General features: G+C 38.0%; 1 protein-coding gene across 2 annotated transcripts in view; it reads right to left on the reverse strand.

Annotated features, from left to right (window-relative positions):
• CPNE4 (copine 4) overlaps positions 1-25,360 on the reverse strand; it is a 232,144-nt gene that overhangs the window by 83,082 nt on the left and 123,702 nt on the right. For both annotated transcript variants that reach the window (XM_027675534.1, XM_027675533.1), the window contains exons 4-7: positions 17,479-17,550; positions 14,302-14,376; positions 8,646-8,729; positions 7,634-7,723 (exon numbers count right to left, since the gene is read on the reverse strand). In XM_027675534.1, the coding sequence (XP_027531335.1) occupies positions 7,634-7,723; positions 8,646-8,729; positions 14,302-14,376; positions 17,479-17,550 (321 nt within the window). The remainder of the gene's footprint in view (positions 1-7,633; positions 7,724-8,645; positions 8,730-14,301; positions 14,377-17,478; positions 17,551-25,360) is intronic.

Below are 25,360 nucleotides of genomic sequence, written 5' to 3' on the forward strand. Positions count from 1 at the left end.
TTTTACAGGATGAACTCTTTAAACTTGGTCTGTCAGAGTCATTCAATGGATGGGAGAAAGACTCCTGTCTCTCACTAGCCTGCCACTTTTAGTCTCTTCTGTCTTCAGCCTTCTACCACCATCTTTATCAGCAGCCAGAGCCCTTGGAGACGTGAATATCATCTCTTTTCTTTTTAACCACTGTATATCAAATGATCTCTCCTTGTGCAATCCACTTGGACCCTTAATTGTTGTGACAACACTTGTCATTTAGACAGCTCTTTCATCTTCAAAGCACTTCACAAACATCAATTAACCCAAATCTAGATTAATTAATCTGACAATTAATTTGCTATATATCCAGCAGTTACCATAATGGAGAACAAACTAGTGCCTATTAAAGTCATTAGCATGAGCTCACTTGCTTTAACAAATATAGGATCAAGCTCATTTCTTGAGTCTATTTTTCTCTCCTAAATCTTAACTGCAATCTGGTACTTTTTTCCACAGCATCTTCAACTGCTTTATCAAGAATACAGCCAAAGAAAGGCAACATAGAAAATGGAATCTGTAAACTGAGATCACATACACATGGAGTTAATTAGTTTTGTTTTAAGGGTGATCTTAAATCTTGCACTCTACTTGCACAGAGTTTATGAAGATTGATCAGGTCAGTCCTTGACATGCTCCGATAAATCGGGATTCTAAACACACTGCTGCGATTAGTGAATTCAGGAGGCACTCATATTATATACCGATTGCTAAATTATAGATTAACCCAAACTGACAAAGCAGGGTGATTGGTTGCAGCAAATTCCCCACAGTCACTGTAGACCTTACAAAGTAGACAACTTGAGTTTTTAAGAATCAGTGTAGCACCTGCTACCACAGGCAAATAGAGAGAACAAGGGGAATATGAGAGAGAAAGGACAAGAAACATTCACTAGAAAAGTAGGTCCAATGGTATTTGTGCAACAAGGTCTCAGAAACTGGCTTTTACAGTTTTTCCTCAAAATAATGTATGACTCTTTCAGAAGACTGTATTAAAACTCCTATGCTAATTAAGCAGTATGCACTTATACAAGTATTTCTCTTTGTTTATTAAATATACACCTCAGCATAATATTTAAGCCTATTTTTTTTTGTTTCTTTTGACCACCAAGAAGGAACCTTTTATTATCTAAAATTATCAGCTGCACAGTTAGAAGAACTTTGCTAAAAACTCACAACATGATAACATCCTTAAAATGGCTAATAAATATTATTCAGACTATAAATAAAGATTTGCACTCTCAAAGAGTAAGGCAATTATTCTACAGGTTCCAGGTAATGAAAAAGAAATAACTTACTGAAAAAGTAATTTGAAAGCATCTTTTGATTCATATTGAAGACATGTAAAGGTTGAGGCCCCTTTTCTTGCTTTTGAAGACTTTCTACAAGAAGGACTCCATATGCAAATTCAGGGTAAGCGAGTCAGGAATGATTGGCTCCACTGGCATTAATTTGGTGAGTAAATTGAAGGGAAAATGTAGAACCGCTTAGTTAATTAGGTATGACTGAAATCACCCAATCAAGTAAATAACCAGCAAGTCTAGCCTATGCTGTAATTTGTTCTTGGTGCCAGTCTCTTTCTACCTGGAATTAAAAGTGCAAAGAAAACAGCAACAATAAATGAGTCTTCTCTTATGGAACAGTGTGAAATCCTTCAGTTCATGCCTTTCTAATCATCATTTGACACTGCTTGAATTGCCTTTCATGCCACATGCTTTTTAAAATTCTGCACAAATTATTGCTGTTGACCATAAACTGTATCTTTCCACATTAGTGCTTCAAACACTCTGACAGCTAAACTGTGAAAGAATAAAACCACTAATGGATTTGTCTAAATTTATTACTTATTCCTTGTATCTTAAGCTTTACTTGGCCGTCTTCACAGGTTCTGCTTGGTTACTTTAACTAGGAGCTTTCAGAGATACTGAGGGTTTATTGAAGGATAACAGTTTATAACATACCAGTTTATAATATAAGCAGAGCTGTAGTCAAGTATTAAAGGTCACTGAAAGCTTATTGATCTAGAGAACACTGCAGTAATAACTCAGAGAATATAAAGAAAAGCAAATAGTACTGGTTATTTTTAACTCAGAATGGAGCAGACAATACACTAACAGACCTATAAGAAACATTTTTTTCCCTTAATGATCCAACATTTTTCATGACAGAATCAACATTTTAGGAAATCAGATGGAAACAGAAGGTTACAACTATCTGAAGAAGACCCAGTGTTCCACCCCCAAAAATGCCATAACAGGCACTGGGGAAGAGATTGTTATCTTAATAATATGTTTTTAATTTAATGATTTTAATTAATAAAATTAAAATAAAGTGATTGGCCATTTCCTTCTAGAATAATGTCAAAATCTGTCTTGTAGGCTGTGGAGCTTCTTCTATCAATACTGCAAGCAAGGATCACATTATATAATAGTGTATTGGGTCTGGCTGAGCTGGAGTTCATTTCCCCATAATAGCCAAGGTCAATCCACCACAAAAAATATCAACAAGGCCGAAGAGGCACTGCATAGATTGTTAATTAAAGCAAAGTGTAGTTCTATCAAGAAGACTTTGTTAGAAATGACCTACCAAAAAAAAGTAGAAAATTCATGGTCTATGAAAATTCACATTGGAATGGGCCATGTAGTGCTATTTATCAATTTAGGTTTGAAATTAATTGAAAATCACATGACCTTTAACCTTCTGAATGCATCTCACTAGCCCTAAAAGTATCATAGATATACTGGGGCTTACAAGTATTTGCAAACAGAACCCTCAGCAGAAAACCAAACATAGAATTCATGTGCTAAGACACAGCTACTCCAATAGATCGTATGGGGAGAGCCAAGGAAGTCAACTGGACATAAGAGAGAATGGAGAAGAATGGCAGAATCAGGTTTTAACCTCCTTAGAAGTACACAGGAAGAGGCAACTTTCCCATGGTTACCCAAAAGTAAGCAACAGTACTGTCTCAGGGCTTCATGCTACAAAGAGCTGTTCATACACTCTGAGGCCTCATAACCTTATGTATGGAGCAACCCTGGTAACCATGGCTATGGGTCCCATTCATAACTGTGCATGCACAAATTGCATTTGGATCATTACCTGTAATCTGAGTTAGGCAGGGATGAAACAATAAAAAAACTGACAGGAGTGATACAGTTCTAACCTACAGATTTTTGCAAGGTAGAAAAGTATCTAATGGACATTTTTCTTCTGAAGATTTCCCCTATGTGGGTGGAAGATAGAAAGGACTTTCTATACAGATATGACATGTACTTCCCCCTCGCCTTGCAGCTTATCGCTTCACCTCAACTATGTTCATATTCTAGGGGTTTTCTTCCTCTTTTCCTTATGAACAGAATTTCTTTTGGTGAGGTTTTCCATACAACCTCAGCAGAAGATATAAGTACTCTACACCATGTGACCTGTTTGGCCTGTGCATAACAAGCACCTTGTTATGTGTTTATTTCCTAAGTATTACAGTATCTAATACCAAACCAAAAAGAGATTATTTTTCTGTGTACATTACCAGGACTCCTCTAGAAAAACAGGAACCCTGCAACTATTACAATGAGTGGACAGTAGATGATTCCTACCAGAAAATACTCACAATAAAAGCCTATATTTCAGATAACCTTTGACAGCAACATACCTCACATTCTGAAACCAAACTTGAATGCCAAAGTTCCACAATTTATAGGACCTTCAGCCCAGCAGACTAGGATAAAAACTGCCCTGAGAAGGATTATAATCATCAGTCAGATTTGTCAGTAATTACTGTTGTGAATTGAAGCTCTTTACACATTAGAAAAGCAATGCACTACTTTTGGATCGAAGAGGTATTTTGCAATACATACACAAATTTTCTGTCCCATTAGCACTAAAAGAAGGCATGAACAGCACTGAAGTGTGACCAGACTTCTCAGATGGTTTCAATGTCTGGGAAAAAAAGCTCAGTAGGTTCATAAATCTAATGTATCCTATTTATAATAAAACCTAGAGCAGCAATAATAGCAATAATGTTTTACAAGGCGTCCTGAGAGTAATAAAATACTCACTGTTCTCTGCACCACAGATAAATAAAGCAAAATTAGGGTTTTTTTAAAAGTCCATAAGGAATTTGAATTAACAGACTCTGTAAAGGATGCCAGCAAAAGACTTCTGAGGCAGACCCTAATTACTGGCTGCTTTGATTTTAGTGACCTTATTTATCTTATCTTTCTAAACAGATATTTAAACCAGAAAGTTTCAAATGCCCAGACAGTGTAAAGACTGCTTTGGGTACAAGACTAATGAAGATCAAACTTCTGTAAGTTGATCTGTATTGTTTTAGTGTACTTCTTCCATTAATCCCCATTCCTCATAACACAAATCTGACCCCTAATCTCCATACCCATGTGATTTCAGTGGTAGAGATGAAAGGCCAAGACTTCAGTGCTACATATAGCCTATAGAGGGAAGCCAAAGGCAGTGACAGTTGTAGTGTGTCTGCAGTTGTTAAGAAGTCTTGCAGAATTTCCACAAGTTGATATTTCTCTCCAAGCATTGCTGATGCCTCTTTAAGCCTTAATTTAGATTATGCTTTCCAGAGCGCGTGAAAAACTAACAGCAGGTATAGATACAAAACTACCCAGCCTTATGTAATTACTGCTCACAGTGATCAAGCAATCTTGGCAAGAAGCTGATGCTCAGCAAGGCAGCTGGAATACACTAAATCTCCCCCACATTAAATATGACACAGGGAATTCTTCCAACACTTAGCAGAAACATATTGCTATATACTTTATGAAGTGAAACAAAGCAACTAAAGTCAAATGTTCCAAAATATGGTTGTGTGAAGAGTGGACTGCTTAGTCAATGTAAATTAAAATATAAATATTCATACAGTGCTATACCAGTCACAGACACTTCATCTCTCTAATTCTTATAATTTCCACTCTTCTGTCCTCACTGCCATCAAACTTCTAGGTTATAGACCATACAGAAAAGAAGCAAATAATCATCTGACAAGTGCTATATGTTATCTGTCAAATACAAGTGATTTTGGGGGCTGCTCTACCATAACAGACCTATCTTACACCCACTAAAAGTTATAAAGGGCCTGAATTTGAAATAAGTGTCATGATTTTTTCTTATTTTACAGCCATAATTACCATTAAAATATTCCTGCACTCATGAATGATCTGGTGCAAATCTTAGTACTTTTAGCTTTTCTGCAAATGACTGAACTGCAGCCTCAGGCAAATAGTCAGATATCTAAATCAGGGCCTACAAACATTTGCATACACAAATAAAAACATGTATTCTCTCAAAAAGAAAAAAAAACTATCTTGAAAACTGTGAATATGTTCGTAAGATCCATCTTGCCCTGGTTTTCTTCTTTAGCCATACTTTCATTGACTTTCCCCTCATCTTGTCTACAGGCAGTCCTAAAGGACTATTCTTGTTCCTCTTCACTTCTCCCTTTTCAGCCTCTCTTTTGAAGTATCATCTGCAAAAAATTTTGATTACTATCTCTCTGCTCATAGCTCAAAGACCACCTTTATTCCCAGATCCACCTTCTTCTATCCAAGCTAAAATCTCAGCCTTTCTCATACCTTCTCACCTCAGCTTTGAAGAGATTAAAGCATGTCTCTCACTGCAGAATGACATTCCTCTACCCTTATGGACTTGCCACTTGCTCTGATATCCTAAACTTCACACTTTGTTTGCTTCTCTTAGGTTTTCTCATCTAAGTGATTTAAAGGCCACATGTACACAATGTGGTGAAGGCAGTGCTTAGCTAATTCTGCTTTTCATTTTAGTGGCAGAATTCTGATCCAATTCTTGTCTCAAACCTATATAGTCACATTACTATGGGATGCTACTCATTTAAATTTAAGCTACCTCAAGAAGCCTGTAATGCCAGGCACAACTGACTGCTCCAAGTGACTGTCAGATATAAGCTGGACTAGGTGATTTGGGACCTTGTGACAAGGAAGAGACAGGTTACCACCTTCTGCATCTGGTTGTGTAAAATGCACCCTCAGAGTGGCTGCATAACACAGGTAATCTGTCACATTACATCTCTTCTTCAGCCTCTCAGCATTTCATATTTTGAATATACCGCGTTCTTCAGCATTGCCCCCTACACCTCCCTTTCACCTTTCAGAATGCTGCAGCAGTTGCTGCACTCCCACAAGCTTTAACCATGTCACCTCTGCCTATATGTCCCACCTGCCTATATGGCCTGCCCTTCTCTCATACATCAAAGAACTGCTCACTGTCCCTTTCCAAGCCTTTCACAGCTCACTCCATTCAAACACAAAATCTCAGCTCTCAGCCCTGCCTGAGCTGTGATGTGAACACATAGTCCAAATACGTACCATCTCTGCTTTTTCCAGTGCTTCCATTTTGTCGTGAAGTAGCAGCCCAGGCATCAGAGGTGCCAATGGAGGTGCCAGCCACGGCAGTGCTCCTTGGCCTTCACTGTCCTTTGAGTCAGTCATATTACTACCCTTGGATGGTAGCTGCTCTTTTTCACCCTCTTCTCCTTTCCTAGAGGTCTATATTGCTTACACAACACCGAGTTATGTGCTTATCTTCTGTGTTTCAGGCAACTAATATATAGCTATTTAATCTACCCAGGAAATTTATAAAATTGCAAACTCCCAAGATGATAAAGTCCTTATCCTAAGACTTCACATTACTGTCATCCTACACATACTACAATAAATAACTCCTCTACATTTCTTCATTTGCATTAGAAATCCTCTTCAGCCAATATTGTTAATTTTGCTTACATTTTAAAATGGAGGCTGTTCTTTCTGTACAGCTCATTCTCTATTTCATCTCCTACAACTCTATTCCAATCCCACTGAATATGCCAAACAGAACTGGTTTTGGCCATTTACCAGCTAAGTGGTAGATGGGAAGATCTTTTACAACTGCTTTCCTGTGCCACCTGAGATGTTGAGCTTCCTTCACACATCTCAGGCATGTGTCACAAACACATTGTTCTGGCCTCCTAAGTATCCTGTATTTCATCTACTTCATCCTTCACTTCTCCTTGCTACATCTTTCATTGTTCTCTCAAGCTTCCTCACTCTTTTGGTACTTCTTTTTCCCTTGAACCCATCTTGTTTGCCCAACAGTGCCACAGGGCAACAGGGAACACAAACAATTTATACAGTTAAACATTTATATCTGCGTCTTCCTTGTGCATCCCCAATACCATACAAACATATACATACAAGCACTGTGTCAATACCACTGTTGTTCCATAATAACAGGGTTAATTTTGTGAAGTTATAAATCACAATTCAAGCATTCATAAGATTCCTTTTATCCTTTCCACTGATCTGTGGCATGCATTGTAACATATCCACACCAGCATTTTATTTTTGTCTAGCTGCAAAGAGCATAATCTGTTGATTACAGTGGATTACCACTTCTCTGCATCCTTAATTTGATTATGGTAATCATAATGTGGTAATCAGCTATGTGATCATCTTTTCCATCAAAGAAGAGGGAAGTGCAGAATAGCAATCTACACTTGAAAAAGGGAGACAAACTTTCATTTTCTGTGAGTAAAACTATTAAAAAGGTAGGAATGACTTCTGACCTTTAGCCTGCGGTCCTGGTCTCCACTGCACAGAGAATTTACAGACACTTTGAAGGTCTTCCACGCTGGATTTAAGTTATTCATCACAACCTGTGAGTGAAAATAAGAAAGGGAACCATCAACATTTCTACATCTCCAAAACAAATGCTAACAAGAGCCACAATTTTCAATACAATATGTTAATCAGAAAGAGAAAGAAAGCAGAGCTCAGCTGGAGTTTTCAGAACAACATGCATGGAATATGTGTCCTTGAGCAACTCGCAGTTTGAAACACTCCTCTGGTAAGCCCCCAAAAGGAGCACAGGTGGGAAATAGACCCATATTTCCCCACATATATCACATGTAGATCATGCTGAAGAAATTGCTCCAGACTGCCATGCCTCAGTGAGAGTGTAACTCACAAGGGACAGGTTGTAGAACTGAACTGGAAGTCATGGAAGAGATTCAGGAGTAGGCAATAGGGATGGGCAACATCAATTTACAGGCACATGGTTTGCCTGGCTAGAAAGACTTTATGGAATCCGTAACAGGCTTATAAACCCAAATACCCACCACAGCTCCAACCTGTACATCTAAATGCTGCTTTTTAAGATAATGCCAGTCATTAGCATGGAAGCAGTAATGTCACTGGGACACAAGAAACAAATGTAAAGCACTCAGATTACAAATGTCTTTAGCACCAGCACCCTGGGAGGAGGTGGAGAAGATGCAACATAGTATTAGTGGGAAAATATGATACTATCTGTAGCACGATTTTGGCTAAATATCATATCTATAACTATGGATCTTCAAACAGAGTATCTGCCAATTTAATTAAATTTGGACCTTTGGTTTCAGTATCTTCTGCCTTTATTGTAAGATACATATGTCAAGACCTGATACCCATCAGTTAATAATTACTCTAGAGTGTAACACGAGGAAGTGTTTTTAAATGTGAGTGTTCGCAATACCACTTGTGATACGGGAGGCAAAAACTATTCCTCCGGAAAGTAAATCCAACTCCGTCCCTTACCTCAGTTCTATGAACAAGTTGCTGGGTTGCATCATCATTCACACGAAAAATCTCCAGGAAAGGATCAGATTTGCTGAAAAAATCCTAAAATAAAATATAGGACAGGTTACTCTTGAGGATTCTTTTTCTTCGAACTTTTCCAGGCACAACACACTGGTGCTTCCCTGACTGCGAATGACAAAGAAGAGCCAGCATAGTTTTAGAGAGACCTCTTGGTGTCTCTCAGCAATATTTCATTCTTGTCTTTGTCCACAAGGATTCCTGTGGCACTGTTGTTGTACCCAGTTTGACTATTTAATCACAGCATGCAGAACGGTAAAATGTCCTTTTCCCTTCTTACGCCTAGTCCAGATTCCTGAGCTTTAGCCCCTTCATCCACGTAGCTTGTTTCTTTCTGTCTTCATACCTGTTTGGTCTTTTAATGTCAGTTTTATGATGTATTGAACTTTGAAGCTTATTCTACAGTGGGGTTGTATTTCACACTATTCACCCACCCTCTCAAAACATAAGTTAATTGGCCAAGACATTGTGTGCTACCAACTGTCAAGACGGATAGAGATGGTTAGAGAAGCAAGACCTCTTTAGGATGTGATAACATAGTCCGTGCTAAGACAACAAACAGAGAGGGGGAATGCAGAAAATAACTTGATATCTCTAAGTACAAGCAAATCTGTGACAGAAAACTGAGGTTCGTACTCATATACCCACTGCACTGCAGAACACCTTCCCCGAGTCTTGCATTCAGCTAACAATCCTGAACTGTCTTACAAAAACCTAAATTAAGTCGCTCTCTATGCGCTGCTGCAGTTTGGCCAGAGACACTTCTGTTTCAACATCTCATTTATTCTGGACATGCTGGTTGCAGAGGCAGAAGAGTGGCTGGGTGTTAACCCTCCACAGCTGGAGGGGGAAGCTTCAAATTTCTAACTGTGCAATGCTGAAGGAGCAGGATTTAAATGGACTAAGCCCATTTCCTGTAGTTTCGAGTTCTTTCTTCATTTTCCTCTTCAAAAGAGCACATGATTAACTTGTGCATAAGAATATTATTCTTCTCTGTAGGCCATATCTAAAACCACAGACCTCCAGGTCAACTTGGGTAAGTGAGAAATTCTGTTTGCTCTCCAAGTGTTTCTATAATGGTGGTAGCGTAAAAATTATTGTAATACATATAGTTCCACAAATTTCTCATCATAAATGTCCACCACACTTATTTTTTACTGGCTGGATAGCCATTGGGATGGGAAGAGCTTTGGATAAGATGCTAGCCAAAGTCTGGGCACACCACTTTGGTCAAATTTAGCTTTAGGGCATTTTTACAATTCTACAACTACAAAACAAACAAACAAATCAGGGCTTTGAAAAGAGACACCTGAATTTGAATGTCTGGAGAAGGAAGTAAGTCCCTAGGGACCAGGAAGCCTTGGGCAAGGCTCAAACAACCTAAAGTCTTGTCATGTCCTAAAAATGACATAATGTGTTCAGAGTGCTGTTCTGTCAATGGTCTGTTTCTTTACCGCCTAGAGAAAAGTTAACGGCATGTTCAGGAACTGATGCAAAGCATGTGAATATGCATTTGTTAAATCTTATCGTGGGGAGCAGGAAACAACAAAGCTGTATTTTTACCTATTTGTTCCAATTACACGGTAAGCAGGACATTTTATGTTAAAGTATGTAAAACCAGTGGAAAAACCAACAAAGTCTGTAACTCCAGGGTTTGCCTCAAGGCCCTGATACAGATTTAGTATCTGGACTCCACTCAGCACTTGAAACTGCTAGTATATACAGGGTTTACTGCCAGATTACCAGTGCATAGCAAGGAGAAGAAGCAGAGAGGGAGGATGCTGGTTAAATCACAGTGACACTAAAATCTAGAGTCCACTGGGTTAAAAAAGATTGAGCTGTCTCTTCACACACATAGGTATACTGACTGAAGCTGAGTAAAAGCTTAATATTAGCAGCTTTTTTATCAAACATGAATTTGATAAGTTATTCAAAAGAAAACACCTCAAAATGATACATCCAAAGAATGCACCATGGAGTGCAGAAGAATTCAGAAAGGAAACCAAGATTTCATATAAGACTCAAAATACAGTATCTTTCCCAGCTGAGTATCATAAAGCTGAAACAGTAAATGAGTACAAGGGAAGTAATTTTTAATATCTGGTTTTAACTATCAAGATAATACCACATAAAGGGAAAGATTTTAATGCTGGATGAATGGTTATATCATTCCCCCTTTAATGCAGAAACAAAGCCTAATTCCTTTCAGAATTAAGGTACAAATAAAAAATCCTTGTATATTGAAGATGCTTTGTGGTAAGTAAAAAATGACAAGCTGAAGAAACATTTGCTTTCATAGCTATTAACATTTTCAAAGCTTTTTGATTATTATGCTGCATCTAACAGCTTTGCATTATCTCAAAAGAATATCCTCTGAAATGAGAATAGCAGCAATATAATGTTGTGCTATTTTAATAATATATAAATGATTAATATAATTCATTTGCTATTGGTATAATGCATGTTGTTCTTTCAGTATGTGCAGCAGTCACACAGTAATAACACATGTACATGGCTTAACCTTTAAAATTTTATCTACCTCTGTTCCTAAGCACCTAGTTTGATACATCTTTTAGAGATTAATTTTCAGAGCATGACACTTTTTAGAATTCAGGTTTGGGGATTAAGGCAATGGTCCCTCAAAAAAGGGCTGAAATAGCCAAAAGACTAAAATTTTGAAAATTCTTCAGCAGCAAGACAGGGCATTTGAGGACTTTTTTGAGTATTTTAATACTGGGGAACTATATAAAAAAGCAATATTAGCTTGTATTTTGCAGACATTTGCTGGGGAATCTTTCCCAAACAATAACTGTCTCTCACAGACTAGCAGTTTGCCTGCCTCAGTGCTCATAATTTATTATAGCTATCATAAAAAACATAGCTGCTTGTTATGGTAATTGTGACACAGCTATTAATGCAATAGAACCTTCCCAAAAGTTATTGTTCCACTGTGAAGTGTTCTCAGTGGAACTCTTGAAACAAAGATGTGCCATCTGAGCTGACAGGGCTTCAATAAAACATGAAAATGCAGTTATACCTCCCAAACAAGCACTGCAATAAAAAATATAACCTTTATCTCTGCAAAGTCAGTTAACTAAAGGAAAGTTTCATACCTGTCACTTTCCAATAATTTTTCACTGAACGTTTTAGCCACCTCTCCAGGAAAAAATGAGCAAGCTTTACTTGTTTTGTAGCTTCTCTAAGATTCTTGCAATTTTAAGTGGAAAGAGTAAAAGACCCTCAACAAACATATCCTGCCTGTTAAATTATACCAACGAATTTTGTTAAATCTTAAAAAAACCAACAATTGTTGTTCACATATTTTTCCTTAGTGAAGGAAATGTATACATTTAAGGACCACAGTCTAGATCCTCTTTCAAGGAGCACTCCTTTAAAGGATGAAGGAAGGAAATTCCTGTCCATTCAATATACCAATGATGGTGACGGACAGAAAGAATCTATTTTTTTTTTATCCTGAAAGAACATACACAACATCTCCCCAACCCTTCCTTTATCCACAAGTTGTAGGACATTAGGATTCTACTTGTCTTCTGCCACTCCCATATCTACCAGTGCAGGAACCCCACGGCTTACAAAAGTGACCTTGTAACAGAGCATGAATGACTTCAGAGGCTTCCTCTGTCTTTCGGGAGAATCCAAGGCCATTTTCAGCCCTCAGGCTGTTTCTCTGACATTACATCTCTACTCAGGTGTTCACTTCTATGAGTAGGGAGAAGCATGCAAAACCATGCTTAGTATTTTATAAAATGGGCTCTTCTCAATTCTTTGATTTTTGTTTTAGTTTGGGGGTTTTTTTACCTTTATGAGACATTGGAGCAATCGTTCTTTTTCAACACTGGCTGAACTATGCAATTTAAGCAATTTCAAGCCTTAATAACAATAATTACTAATAGTGTCTTGCATCTCCTGATTTCAAAGTTCATTATAAGCCATACCAAAAGCTTTCTTATAGAAGAGGTGAGCCAATGTTCACCCAGGTTTAGATCTACATCTCTAGCTGGAGGAAATTGAAGACTTTCAACTGCAATAGGCTTCCAGTGATTTTCATCAGTTGAAGACAGGAGTTCTGATTCAGATAATACACAATGTGTCATTGCTTGAGTTGTACCCTGCAACATCCAGGAATTGCTATTGGATGAAGCCCACCTTTACTGGACATGTTAAAATCGCAAGAACGACAATATTGTTGCAATATTGATCCTTCTCAACTTATCCCCATAAAGTGTTTTAACCACTCCCTAAAGCTGTTGCTCAAACAACACTGACCCAGCTCAGAATTGCATTCTGGCAGTATACTTTTAATTTATACCAACAAGACCCATAAGCAATCATAATATTTAGAGCAGATTACATTTTACATTAGTGGAAAAGCAATGGCCAAGTGGAGTCTTATGTTATGTCCTCTCCTTTTTCTAGATGTGACAGCATGTGGAACAGTAAGAAACTTGAGTACAAGTTTGGAAATCACCTCTAGAGATGTCTATCTAAAGAGAGGTTGTTAAATCTACATTTTGACACCTAAATAAACCACGCAGTTCAAATCCAGTAAGACTCCAGCAAGTCTGAAAGAAGAAGGTAATTCTTCTTCAGATGAGAAGCAAAATCAGGTCCTGATCATTTATGATTGCTAATGATCCTGAACACAGTAAAGTTATTTACCTGTATGTTCTAAATAAATTTCAGTGCTATCAATCTTTCTGTGTACCTTCTGCTTGCCTGAGATTTTCCGGTGCTATAAACCAAAAATATTTTTCGTAAATTACAACCTGACCTTGAAAATCTGATTTATGTATCCAAAAGTAGTCTCACTGATTTGATTTTAAGGTACTCACATGTCAAATGTTTACAAGAACACAGTTGGAGCATCACAATCCGAAACCTTTGTACAGTGTTACCATATGCTTCCAGTTAGAAGCACCTTCATATATAGAAGGGACTACATACCTCAAATAATCGTATGTCTGCTATTACACTGAAATAACAGAGCGTAGCTTACAAGCAGTCATCTGGATTTCTTGGGCTGTAAGTTGCTTGACACGCTTATTATTAATAAATTGCTAAACAACAAAAAATTTTCAGAAAGAGGTACTCATTAAAATCCTGAGTCATGTTTGAGTCAGTGGAGAGTTTTCTTAGTGGAGAGGGGCAAATTTTTTAACAGATACGCAAGAATCTATTTCTCATATTCAAGCTACATTTTGTTGAACAAAATGTCTATCATGACACTGCTGTTATGAAGTTTTCTAGCTTTATTTTAGGACACTTCAACGATATCATCTTAGTCTACTTACAGAAAGTTCACTTCTCTAAGCACTTCTGATCTGTGGCATTTTACATAATTAAACTGTCTTGGTTGTAGTGTAATTAACTTGTCTTGGTTTTAATTAGATTCCCTTGAGTTTGGTTTTTTTTAATTACTTTGCAACTTGAGGAAAGCCTCATTGTGAACATTCATCTGAAAACCCTGATGTGTTTAATAACATAAGGCCAAGAATATCTGTCCGGGAAAATCTCATCAAATTGTATTTGCAGGCATTCTTATTTCTTTTGGTAAGGTTAATATCAAGCAGCTTACCTTGTCATCCAATTTCCGCGCACTGAATGAAAGTTCAACGTAGTCATCATTGCCAGACAATTCCTCAGCGATCACCTAAATGGAAAGCTACATTTGAGCTTTGCATAGTGTAATGAAAGGGGAGAATGATGCCATTTTTCAGTGTGAAGACTGTAGACCCCATTTAGGAAACTGAAGTGTGGTACAAGTTAATATGTTTCTCTTTGTCATCAGGAAGGGCTGAAGGCATTCAGTGAATCCCACCCTCAGCTGATGGATGTCACCTTGTTAAGCCCACAAACCTGAATCACTCTGTGTCATGCGACTATGCCTTCTCAATCACTTGTCAATGGAGAGACATGAACATCTATCAGGGATCCCTTTTCTCTGACCAAGTACTTCTCAGATTGGACAACAGTCTCACAGTGTCCAAGGGGACAAAAATGCTATACAAGACTTGTATTATATGGGTCTAAAGCCCACCTGTTTTTATGATGCTTCAGCATCATTTGGCAAGCTAAATGGGAAAAGGAGTGAAGTTACTTGTCCTCAGTTGCCATGAAAGCCACATCTACAGTAGGAGAGTTCTGGTGTAGTTTTTCTGCAATAACTACATTGGCAAAACCATTTACTGTAGAGTGAGTCAGAAGAAAGTAATACTAAAATATTATAGTGTGATTCTTTCAGACGGTGTAAGCTATGCTGATAATGATGCCAGTCACTGTGCTGTGCAACGTTAAAAACCAAACCAAACCAAAACATAACCAACCAAAACAGCCTTCCTGAGTAAGACATTAAAAAGCTTCGGGGGAGAGAATGTATTAAGCAAACCTAGGATACTTCACTGAAAAATGTTCTTTGATACAGACTACATTATATTCTATTTGACAGCTATAAAACCTTTTCCCTATTGTGAATATTCTCCACAGAGATTAAATCTCCAAAAAAACCAATTTTCTGCGTGTTTCATGTCCATGGCCACGCACTTGGCAGCCATGTCAGGTCCCCAGCCAGGCTCTGTCTGTCTCAGAGTAGAGCTGAGAAAATGAGTGAAAAACAAAGAGCAGCAAAAAAAAAAATCACTGTTTTCTGATCCTGACCTGTGCCACCTGTCTCCTCACCAAAGGGACATGCAATGAAGGCAAAGGGAATGGAGACTATGAGGGGGCAGGAAAGGTGTCTAAAGTTGATCACAAGGAAGGGGAAGGAAAGGTATTTTCCCTAAGAGTTTTTTTTTTTTTCTTATTTGTTTCTCAGTACCCGAATCAGTAGAAGTTTACACTGATTGGCAAAAAATTAAATTAAGTAAAATTCTCTGAGTTGAGACTATTCTGGCTGGGACACCTCACAGCAGTGAGCTGTGGTGCTTCTCCATGCAAAATATTTACATGCAGCCTCTTCCAGGCAAACTTGAGCTTGCTGGAAATTTGGCCCGTAGAGTTTGACACATTTCACTTCCATGTAGTCTGATGATTTAAAAGATATGGTTAAGCTGTATAGGATCAACAGTTCTGTGGGATTTGTACACCAAATTTCACAAATACTTTTAACTGAAAATAATGAACCTGCTCTTATGAAGTTTGATTTGACATACTTCTAACTGCAGAAGCTGAACTATGTTCTTTTGCATCCCACAGCCGTATTATAAAATTGTGTGGATGAAACATTACACAGTCAAAGGGCTAATAAAATTTCAGTAAAATATGCCAAGACAGGACCTTTCAAAATCCTATGAAAAACTCACAATTCAGTACACTGAACAAGTTAGGAAATTAGTATGTGTAACTTTCATGCTTGATGGTATGTCCCCATGTCTAGAAATAATGATAAATAATCTGGTTTTACTTATTCTGTTGAGACACCAAAGTTTTCACACGATATTTTTTTGTCTGTGTTCAGTTTCTCCCATTTGAGTGAAGTCAACTTTCTCTTTAGTACTGCTGGTGAGAAGCCAAGGTCCCATATTTCATGGTTATCATCCAGTGTTAGGCCAGCAGGGACTATTTTCTCTCATCTTCTGTTTATCACAGTGATTTAATTTTTGCCAGAACACTCCACTAACAAGCCTAATGATTTAGTTGTACTAGAGCATTTGTGTTTTCACAAAACTAAACTTCTTTGTGTTCCTTAAAGAACAGGAGCAGAGTCCAGACCACCACAGGGATGGATGAGATTAAGTATGCCCAGATACGACCCAGCAGCCAAACTACACTAAGTTATTTAGGGAGCAAAACTCTCTCCTGGTTCTATTCAGCCAGAGGAGCAGGGAATTCCTTTCCAACCTCAGACCAAAAATGAGTTTACTGTATGCATTTAAGCAAATCCATTTGCAGCCAAGCACCAAGGAAGATATCTAAGAAATAAAACCTCCTGGGCTCTCTGAAAGCATAATTTCTCACAGTCTTCTGTCTCTTCTGTGGCCCAAGGCAGAAAAAAAATCCAAGCACTCAAGCCAAAGGAAACCCATCTGGCTTACTGCACATCAAGGAAAAAAATACTTCTCAACCCCAAGAGGAAACAGATCTCCAAAGCAGAATATTTTATTATAGCTTTTGTCTTAATGCAGAGCTGCAAATGTCACAAGCATGCAAGGTTCAGTGCAGACAAGACTGATCTCCCAAACAAGCTAGCACAGAGAAGGATGAAATAGAGGTAATACACTGATTTGCAGATTTCAAGATACACATAGAGGTATAACAATACAGCCCATAGTTGCACAGCTAAAACTAGTCTCATCAAACTCTGGAAGTTGCTGGGTGCATGTATGTACTTTCTGAGTTTGTTTTTTTTTATTTTTTCCCACCCTTTTTTTTTTAAGAACCTGGAAAAAGTCCAAGGGAAAATAAACATTAAGCTCCTTTATGTGTCAAAGCAGGTCAAATGAATTTCTGAATGTTCTAGTCCTTCAACTACAAGTATTCAAGCAGCACAAGTTTCCTGCTGTCATCCAAGTACCTTAAAAGTGGTAGTAGTAGTAGTAAATATTGTAGCTTTTGTACAAATCATACATTATTTGTTGCCATTTTCTTACATCAAACATTTATCAGAAACAGTACAAGTAATCAAATAAACAACTGAAATACATTTCTCAATCAAGGGCTGTTCTGGTGACTTAGCAGGATGCTTTTAGGGAAGAATTAGTCACGTTAGATGTTTCTAAATAACAGGAAAACAAGAGTGTATTTAAGATTGACTTACTGTTATAGACGACTTTCCTGCTGTGTTGCCATGTTTGAGTAAGGACTTGGAGAGTTTCCTCTGAGAAACAATCTGCACAAAAATATAAACAAAGGGGAAAATAATTAGAATCTGTAGTAAATACATGCTTAATTGTGATTTCATTTTTTGCTTTTGTATCAAGTGAGTTTCTCAATTCACAATCAGTTAGCACAGTAAGACCATGACCGAGAAGAAAAGTTCCCCAGGAAGCCTGCAGACAGGATGCAATGGAAGATAAAAACAAACTGTTGGGATCAAGCAGAATGAGGAGGACACAATTCACAGAGTTGAACAGTGAAAAACACATTATAGATTTTCCTCAAGTATTGCAAGGATGGTGACAGAGCACAGAAGTAAGGTTTAAACATACTTAAAAGACAATAAGAAGGGAGAATCTATCAGAGATACCTCCAAACTAACTTATTTTTATAGGAAACTGAAATCTGTTTACAAAGAGAAGGCATTTATTTTATTTCAAAATATCAACAACTCTAAATTCAGGACAGAAGCAAGCAATCCGCCCCACAGTTTTAGTTCCAAAATTGTCTTCTTTGCTTACCAGGTACCAGACCTCCCGTAGAACTCAGCATTACAAATGAACTTGTTCATTAACAAAATCCTAAATTAACTTCAAATAAATGTTATCAGAGTGATACTGACAAAAGATGTTATTTGCCATATCAGTAATAACTATAATTCCCTTATAATTTTGAAACATTTAAAACTAGATAAGTAAAAATATAATAGTATAATTGCTAGGCTACAGTGATGTCCCAGCATATTAAGTCCCTCTTCTTTGTAAAATTAATGCTGCATTAATTTATTTATTTTTAATTGGAAAACTTCAAAATGTAGACAAATGTTAAAGTAACTCAAAACACAGTTTAGAAATCACAATATTATTTTTAATGTGACAAAACTGTAGTAGGATTGTGCTGTGCAGATACTGAGAAAAGATTGCTGCGTCCTAGGAAAAAACCTAGCCTCTTGAAAGTTCTTTTTATGCTAGAAATAGTCCTTTCCACATCCAACATTACTTGAACAACTTCATAGGACAAACATCTTTGGCAAAATATGCTGCAGTATTAGCTGTAAAAGAAAGGCAATCATGAAGTGAAAAGAATAGTTCCAGGCCCTTCATAAGAGTCCTGGGCATCATACACATTTCAGCAATAAAGAACATCAGTAGGTAATGGCCAGAGCTGGAGGAGTGTGAGTAACACAAAGTTGCGGCCAGGCAAATAAAGGGCTGTGAGACAGGAGTGAATAGGATTATTTTAGCCTGACATCACCACATGGAAATGTGTTTGTCCTGCCCATCAGTTTGCTGAATTGAACAGAAAAGCAAAGGCAGCACCTCAGATTATCCTCAGCTACTATAATGATGGAAGTAGCAAGACAGAAGCAAGTTTTAAACAGGCTTTAAATATGAGATAGGAGAACCATCACAGGCCTGGACAGCACATCCAGAATCATTGTGTCCAGCTTCTCATTTCTACTGCAGCTATACCTGGTAGATGTGTGTCTAATCAGAGGCAGAGGGAAATACCCTCTTCTGGAAATTTATTACTCGATTCATTATCCTTACTGTAAATATATTTTCCTAACAGCTAATCCAATTATCTGCAGTTTAAGTCCATTATTTCCACCTAACGCACCATGAATAAGTAAAATAATCTTTTTCCCTTTGTCTTTCAGGCAATCTTTATATCTGAAGACTCTCCATAGTCTTCTTTACTACAGAACCTGTTTGTCTTATCTTTCCTTTTTGACCAAACTTTGTAGCCCTCAAACCATTCTCTCTATTCTCTGATGAGCCTTCATGGACTGGCCCATAGACAATCTTACAATAATGCTCAAAATTGTGCATAATAGCCCTGGTCCTTCCTATGCAAGAAGAGCTTCTCATTTCAAGGCTGACACACTCCAGAATTGCATTTGAGTTACTTAAAGAACACTATGATACTGTTAACTAATGATTATTTTATGACCATTTTGCATTGCCAGCTGTTTCTTACCCTGCATTTTTACACCTGGCTATTACTTAAGTGAATAATTTAACACTCCTTTTTGGATTGCCTTCCATAAAGCAGTTTGCTGCCATCATCTCACTCAGTTTTCCAAATTAACTTTTGGATTTCAACACTAGTGTTGATCAGTGGTACCAACAGACAGAAATACAAGTAAGATCACAAGTACTGCCAGGATTCAGAAGTCCTTTTTCTTCCATCGCACCTTGGAAATACTGTTTGCTGTGACCACTTAAGTTGCCCATACATAAGTTATACATGCAAGTACAAATCATTGCACTCTGGTGAACAGTGAGGTGCAATTTAAAAAACTTTGTTTGAGATTCTCAGATGGCAGGTAATACAGAAACATGACAGATTATTCTTAATATATTATTAAACTATGGGTTGTGTACCAACTAGACAATGAATTATGGCAGCTGGGGAGTAGAGCCCATTCATCTCTGTGACCTCTCCTCCTTTCCCCAGAGGCACAGACAACTTTGTAAAATACATGAAGTTTTTCCACTGAAAGCTGTGGGTATTTCTACCAGAAGCTTTTTCAGATATCTTACATATATATAGCCATGGTATGAGATAGAACTTGGATGGGAACATGCCCTTCAGCTAGCCTCCTTTAGAGATAGCAGGACTTCCCCCCCCCCAACTACCCAAATTTTTACAGCTCCCTTGGCAGCTTTCAAAAGGGTCACAGCTTTCAAGAGACAGAGGCTGAAGCTCAGGAGCTCCTATACAGGTGGCAGATAGACGGCTTGCAGTTCCAGAGAAGATAATTTATTCTGACATTCTCATTAGTAGACCGCATTAATAACACTCACTCTCTAAGCCATTAGCATCACTGTGACACAGTAAGCACTCTGCATATGTAAATATGTGTATTTGGGTGCAACCATTTACCAGTTGTTAATTAAGTGGCCAGTAAAATGAATCCTCCATCTGGCAACAATGTGCCAACATTGTTGCCTCAAACTGTCATTGCAAAAACTGTCAAGGAATCTCTTTTCCGTAGCAGTAAATTGCATTTTTGTTCATGTGCTGTACAGACCAGGTCTCTTTGTTAAAAGAACCATTTCTATGGTAGCCATCAATTATCTATCATATTATTTGTTAATGTATCAATGTAAAACTTCTTCTGAACATTGTCATAAAAAGCATTTTCTGACCTGATTGGCAGACAGCAAGTCCTAAACAACAATAACTTGAGGGCTAGGAAGCATTAATCTAAGTTCAGAGTTACAGTGATGGCTGAACTGGCAAGATGTCTTACAAGAATTTAGTTTACTACAGGTCTTTCATTTGTCAGGAGTCTTTGGTTTGACTCTGATTTCAAAACCTCGCAAATTAAAACTTCAGTTTCAGAGAAAAAAGGGTTTTGTCCAAAAGTGATGTGTAGAAGTTCTTTCTAAAACACAAATGGTAGAATCCAGTTCAGCCCTAGTAAACCTCATTACATTTCCAGAACATGTATTTTCATGAACATTTTATTAGAAACATGACCAACCAGTGAACAAATGGATGTAGAAACCTGTCCTAGTTGAGGCTGGAATAGAGTTACTTTTCTTCTTAGTATCTGGCACAGCACTGTGTTTTGGATTCAGTATGAGAATAATGTTGATAAAAAACTGATGTTTTGGTTGTTGCTAAGAAGTGCTTACCCTAAATCAAGGACTTTTCAGTTTGCCATGCTTTGCCAGTGAGGAGGTGCACAAAAAACCAGGAGGGAGGCTAGCCAGGTCAGCTGACTTGAACTTGCCAAAGTGATATTTCATACCATAGAACACCCTGTATACAGAGTATGATATTTCATACCATAGAACATTTCCCTATATAAACTGGGAAGAGTTGGCTGAGAGCTGTCAATCACTGCTAATGAATGGGACGGGCATCAGTCAGCAGGTGGTGGGCAATTGTATTATGCATCTCTTTTTTCTCTTGGGTTTTATTTTTCTCTTTCCTTTTAATTACAGCAAATATTATCATAATAATAACATTTTAAATTTTTTAATTATTAAACTCTTCTTATCTCAATCTACAATGTTTACCTTTTTTTTCTGATTCTCTTCCCACTGGGGCAGGGACAGGGCAAGGTGGGTGTGAGCAAGTGGTTGCATGGTGTTTAGTTGACAGCTGGGGTTAAACCACAGCAGTCCTTTTTGGTGCTCAGTGTGGGGCTCTTACAACAAGACCTCAGAGATTTCAGAGGTGAGACTAAGAGAAGCGAAGTTTATTTGCAGCTACAGACACATACAAACTACTACCCAGTTCTGGTCTAAGAGTGCCACATGTCCAATAAAACATATCATACTGAATATGTTTGCAAGGTGTGGAAATAGAACAGAATGTAAAAGCCGCTGCTCTGTTTCTGAGAAGAAGGATGTGCACATTAAGTTATTCCTATTTACCAAATATGCAGTCATTGCAACAGAACATCATCTTGATTAGTTTTCTGATCTGTGGTGCTAAGGGTTATCTGTGGTAAGATGGGGATGGGAAATTCCCTTAAAGATGATCTTAATTTGCCTTATTACAGACAAGCCTATGTAGGTTAAGGACAGATCTGGACGGATGCTCAATATTGCTGTAATGAAATCTGGATTCACATCATCATTTGATCTTATTTCCAATTTAAAATATATAAAAGATGCTTTTTTTAAATTATTTTAAAAGTACGAACAGATGCAAGACTCTCGATAAAAGTACCAAGGCACTGACACCAGCTGTGAACCATGCACTGCTCAGCAGTCACTCAGAGACAAGGACTCTGATGAAGGTTTGCTCTCTCCTATGCCTGAGTCGTGACTAATCAGCACTGTGTAAGATGAGCTGTGAAATGTAATGACCCATTTTACCTGGTTTGTTTAAGAAACTTTTAAAACATATTTCTCTATGTGGTCCTTTCTTAACCAAATACAGGGATGACTTTCAGTAATATCATACAGAATTCCCAATGTTCATAAATCAAGCTAACAAGAAGATTTCAATATAGCTTTTTAACCAAATTATTTGAAAAGCATTGATTCAGCTTTGCAAGGTGACAGAGGTCAAGTGTCTCAAATTCTTTATTGGGACTGGCCTCTTTTCATATTGGACTTTCTCACAGGAACCCCAAATTTGGCTATTTAGATAGTCAGATTAAGCACAAATTTCCCTCCACAGTACACAACTTGAAGAATTCTTTGTATCTCTTCCTTGCCAGGTGGGATTCCCAGACAAGTAGCTTTCATTTCCTAGCACTTCTATGTTAATTTCTCTCCCATATGCGTTATTCCTGTTACAGAGACTTGCTCAGTTGCTTAACTTCGTTCTAGTCTTCTAGCCAACCTAACTCTCGCCAGGACTGCAAAGAGCACCAAGTTACATTTTAGTAGCATTTTTCCCTTGATCCAAATGCCTTTTACAGGGATTGAATCTTCATGATAAGATGCATTCAAGTGCCTGGAGAAGCAATCTCCCACCAGACAGTATGCCCTAGAGCCACAATGATATATTAAGGAAAGAAAAGTAGCAATCATACTCTTTCAAAAAAAAGTCTCTCTTGAAACTTTCACCAAGCCTTAAGTTGTGGTTGAACCCCAGCCAGCAGCTAAGCCTCACACAGTCACTTGTTTACTCCATTCCAGTGAGATGGGGGAGAGAATCAGAAGAGTAAAAGTGAAAAAAACTCCTGGGTTAAGACAAAGACAGTTTAGTAGGTAAAGCAGTCAGGAGTTCAGTCACCTGCAGGAAAGCAGGGTTCCATCACATGTTAACAGTTACTTGGGAAGACAAAACACCATCACTCCGAACCTCATCCCTTCCTTTTTCTTCCACCAGTTTTATATGCTGAACATGACACCATATGCGGTATGGAATATCCCTTTGGTCAGTGGGGGTCAGCTGTCTCAGTTGTATCCCCTCACAAATTCTTGTGCACCCCAAGCCCACTCCCTGGTGGCAGGGGATGAGAGGTGGGAAATGCCTTGACTCTGTGTAAATGCTGCTCAGCAATAACAAAAACATCCCTGTATTATCAACATTCTTCTCAGCATGAATCCAAAAGAGAGCCCCATTCAAGTTACTATGAAAAAAATTAACTCTATCCCAGTCAAAACCCAGTTAAAACCAGCACACTTTCCAAAAATCTGCAAATTCTTCACTAGACATCTAAGTGTGCTCCAGTGGATGTTGAACCCTGCTTTGCTCTGTGGCTTAATATGGTTTCTAACTCAACAAGCATTGTAGGGATTTCTAATATGGGAAAACAGTAAGAAATGGACATTGTTACCCTGGTGGGAAGGAAGCCATGGGAAAAGTAAGGAAGAGCAGTTCCCTAGGGCAGAAAGAGGAACTTGAACAAAAGACAAAAGGAACTAATGTTGCTAATAGGTAAAAATATTATAATATTGTAGCTAGCAGCAAGGACTCACAACCTAAATGAACAAATGCAGCCTATTGTGTAAAAGGTATAAAAAGCCTGCTAAAATAATTAATAAATGTCTTTGCTTTCAGCATCATGTGAAGTCCGTGTTCCTAATTGCCACGAAGCATTACCTTCCCCTCCTACCCTGGGCACTACTTCAATTTGTATCTTTCCAAAGTGCAGTTGAACTACCTCTCTAGATGTATAATGACCACTGTAAGCTCTCAGGCTTGTCCATAGTTTTGGCATCATGTTAGCTCGTGCACCAGTGCTCAGCTTAAACATCATGAACACTCCAGTTGCTTTTGGACTGCTAATCCACGTATCTATAGCTGTGATACTAACTACTGATCATCTACTGAACCTCTCTGAGCTAATCTTCTCATCTCTTTTTTTTGCTCACACTCTACATGTGCTTCCCAAGTGGTATATTTCCCTCAGCTATCAGCATCTTTTTTTAAACATGGCGCTACTTTGTTTACAGCAGTGTGTACACATCCCTGTGCTGGCATTTGTCAGGTCAGCTTGGAAGCCCATTCTACCCAAACTGCATTTCTCTGTGATATAATGATTTACAGTTCACAATACCACAGATCTGCTTCCTCCTCTCTCCTTAAACCTCAAGCAAGGGCTAACTCTGTGCCCTGAAGCTGTCTTTTCCAAGCATTTGGCCTCAATTTTTTAATTATTATTTAGTGTCTTAAGATGGGCTCAGTTAATACCCCAAACTGACAAGACTGAGTCTTCAACCTTACATCAGCCTTCCATATTTTCATTTTATTTTTCTCAGTTTAGAAAAATGAACAAACATTAGGGATTCTTCAAATTCCTCTAATACAGTGTCAGTTGTCCTTCTCCAGTTAAATTAAACAGTAAAGACTTCAAAACAACTTTAAAAGACGTCTGTCTCTACCTTACCGTCATCCTCTTTGTACCCCGCTGCTTGCAGAGAGAGAATGAATGCTATTCAAGCCTTCTTTGGGAGGAACCACTGTATTGGGTCTTTCAATCTCTAAGGTTGTGGTATTTTTGCTTGTACCGTGTTGTGCTCACCATTGCTTGGATTCAAAAAGTGAGACGTACTTGTGAAACTTCAGCCTCCAATTTCAGACTGCTCAGCACTGTACAGCAACCTGCCTTTTTAAAGCAATAGTTGGCTTGAGTAAGATTTCCAGAGTCTCCTGAAGTTACAGTTTATTTAATTGTTTCCTGCTAAAGGTGCTAAAATGCACAGTTGGCCTAACCTAAAACATCTTTTATCTGAGTTCTGTTCCTTTCTTGACAAGCATTTGCTATCTGGCCAAGCTGGGGCAGAGATTTTAAAACATACAATTAAAATGACTTGACTGTGCTCAGAAAAATCATTTTTATCCTTGATGAATAGGAAGAGAAGGATTCTGTGGCATCTAAAACTCAGGACATAACCATATCA

Source organism: Neopelma chrysocephalum, unplaced genomic scaffold (genome assembly GCF_003984885.1).
Source record: "Neopelma chrysocephalum unplaced genomic scaffold, ASM398488v2 Primary Assembly neopelma1_26, whole genome shotgun sequence".
In the NCBI taxonomy this organism is placed as follows: Eukaryota; Metazoa; Chordata; class Aves; order Passeriformes; family Pipridae; genus Neopelma; species Neopelma chrysocephalum.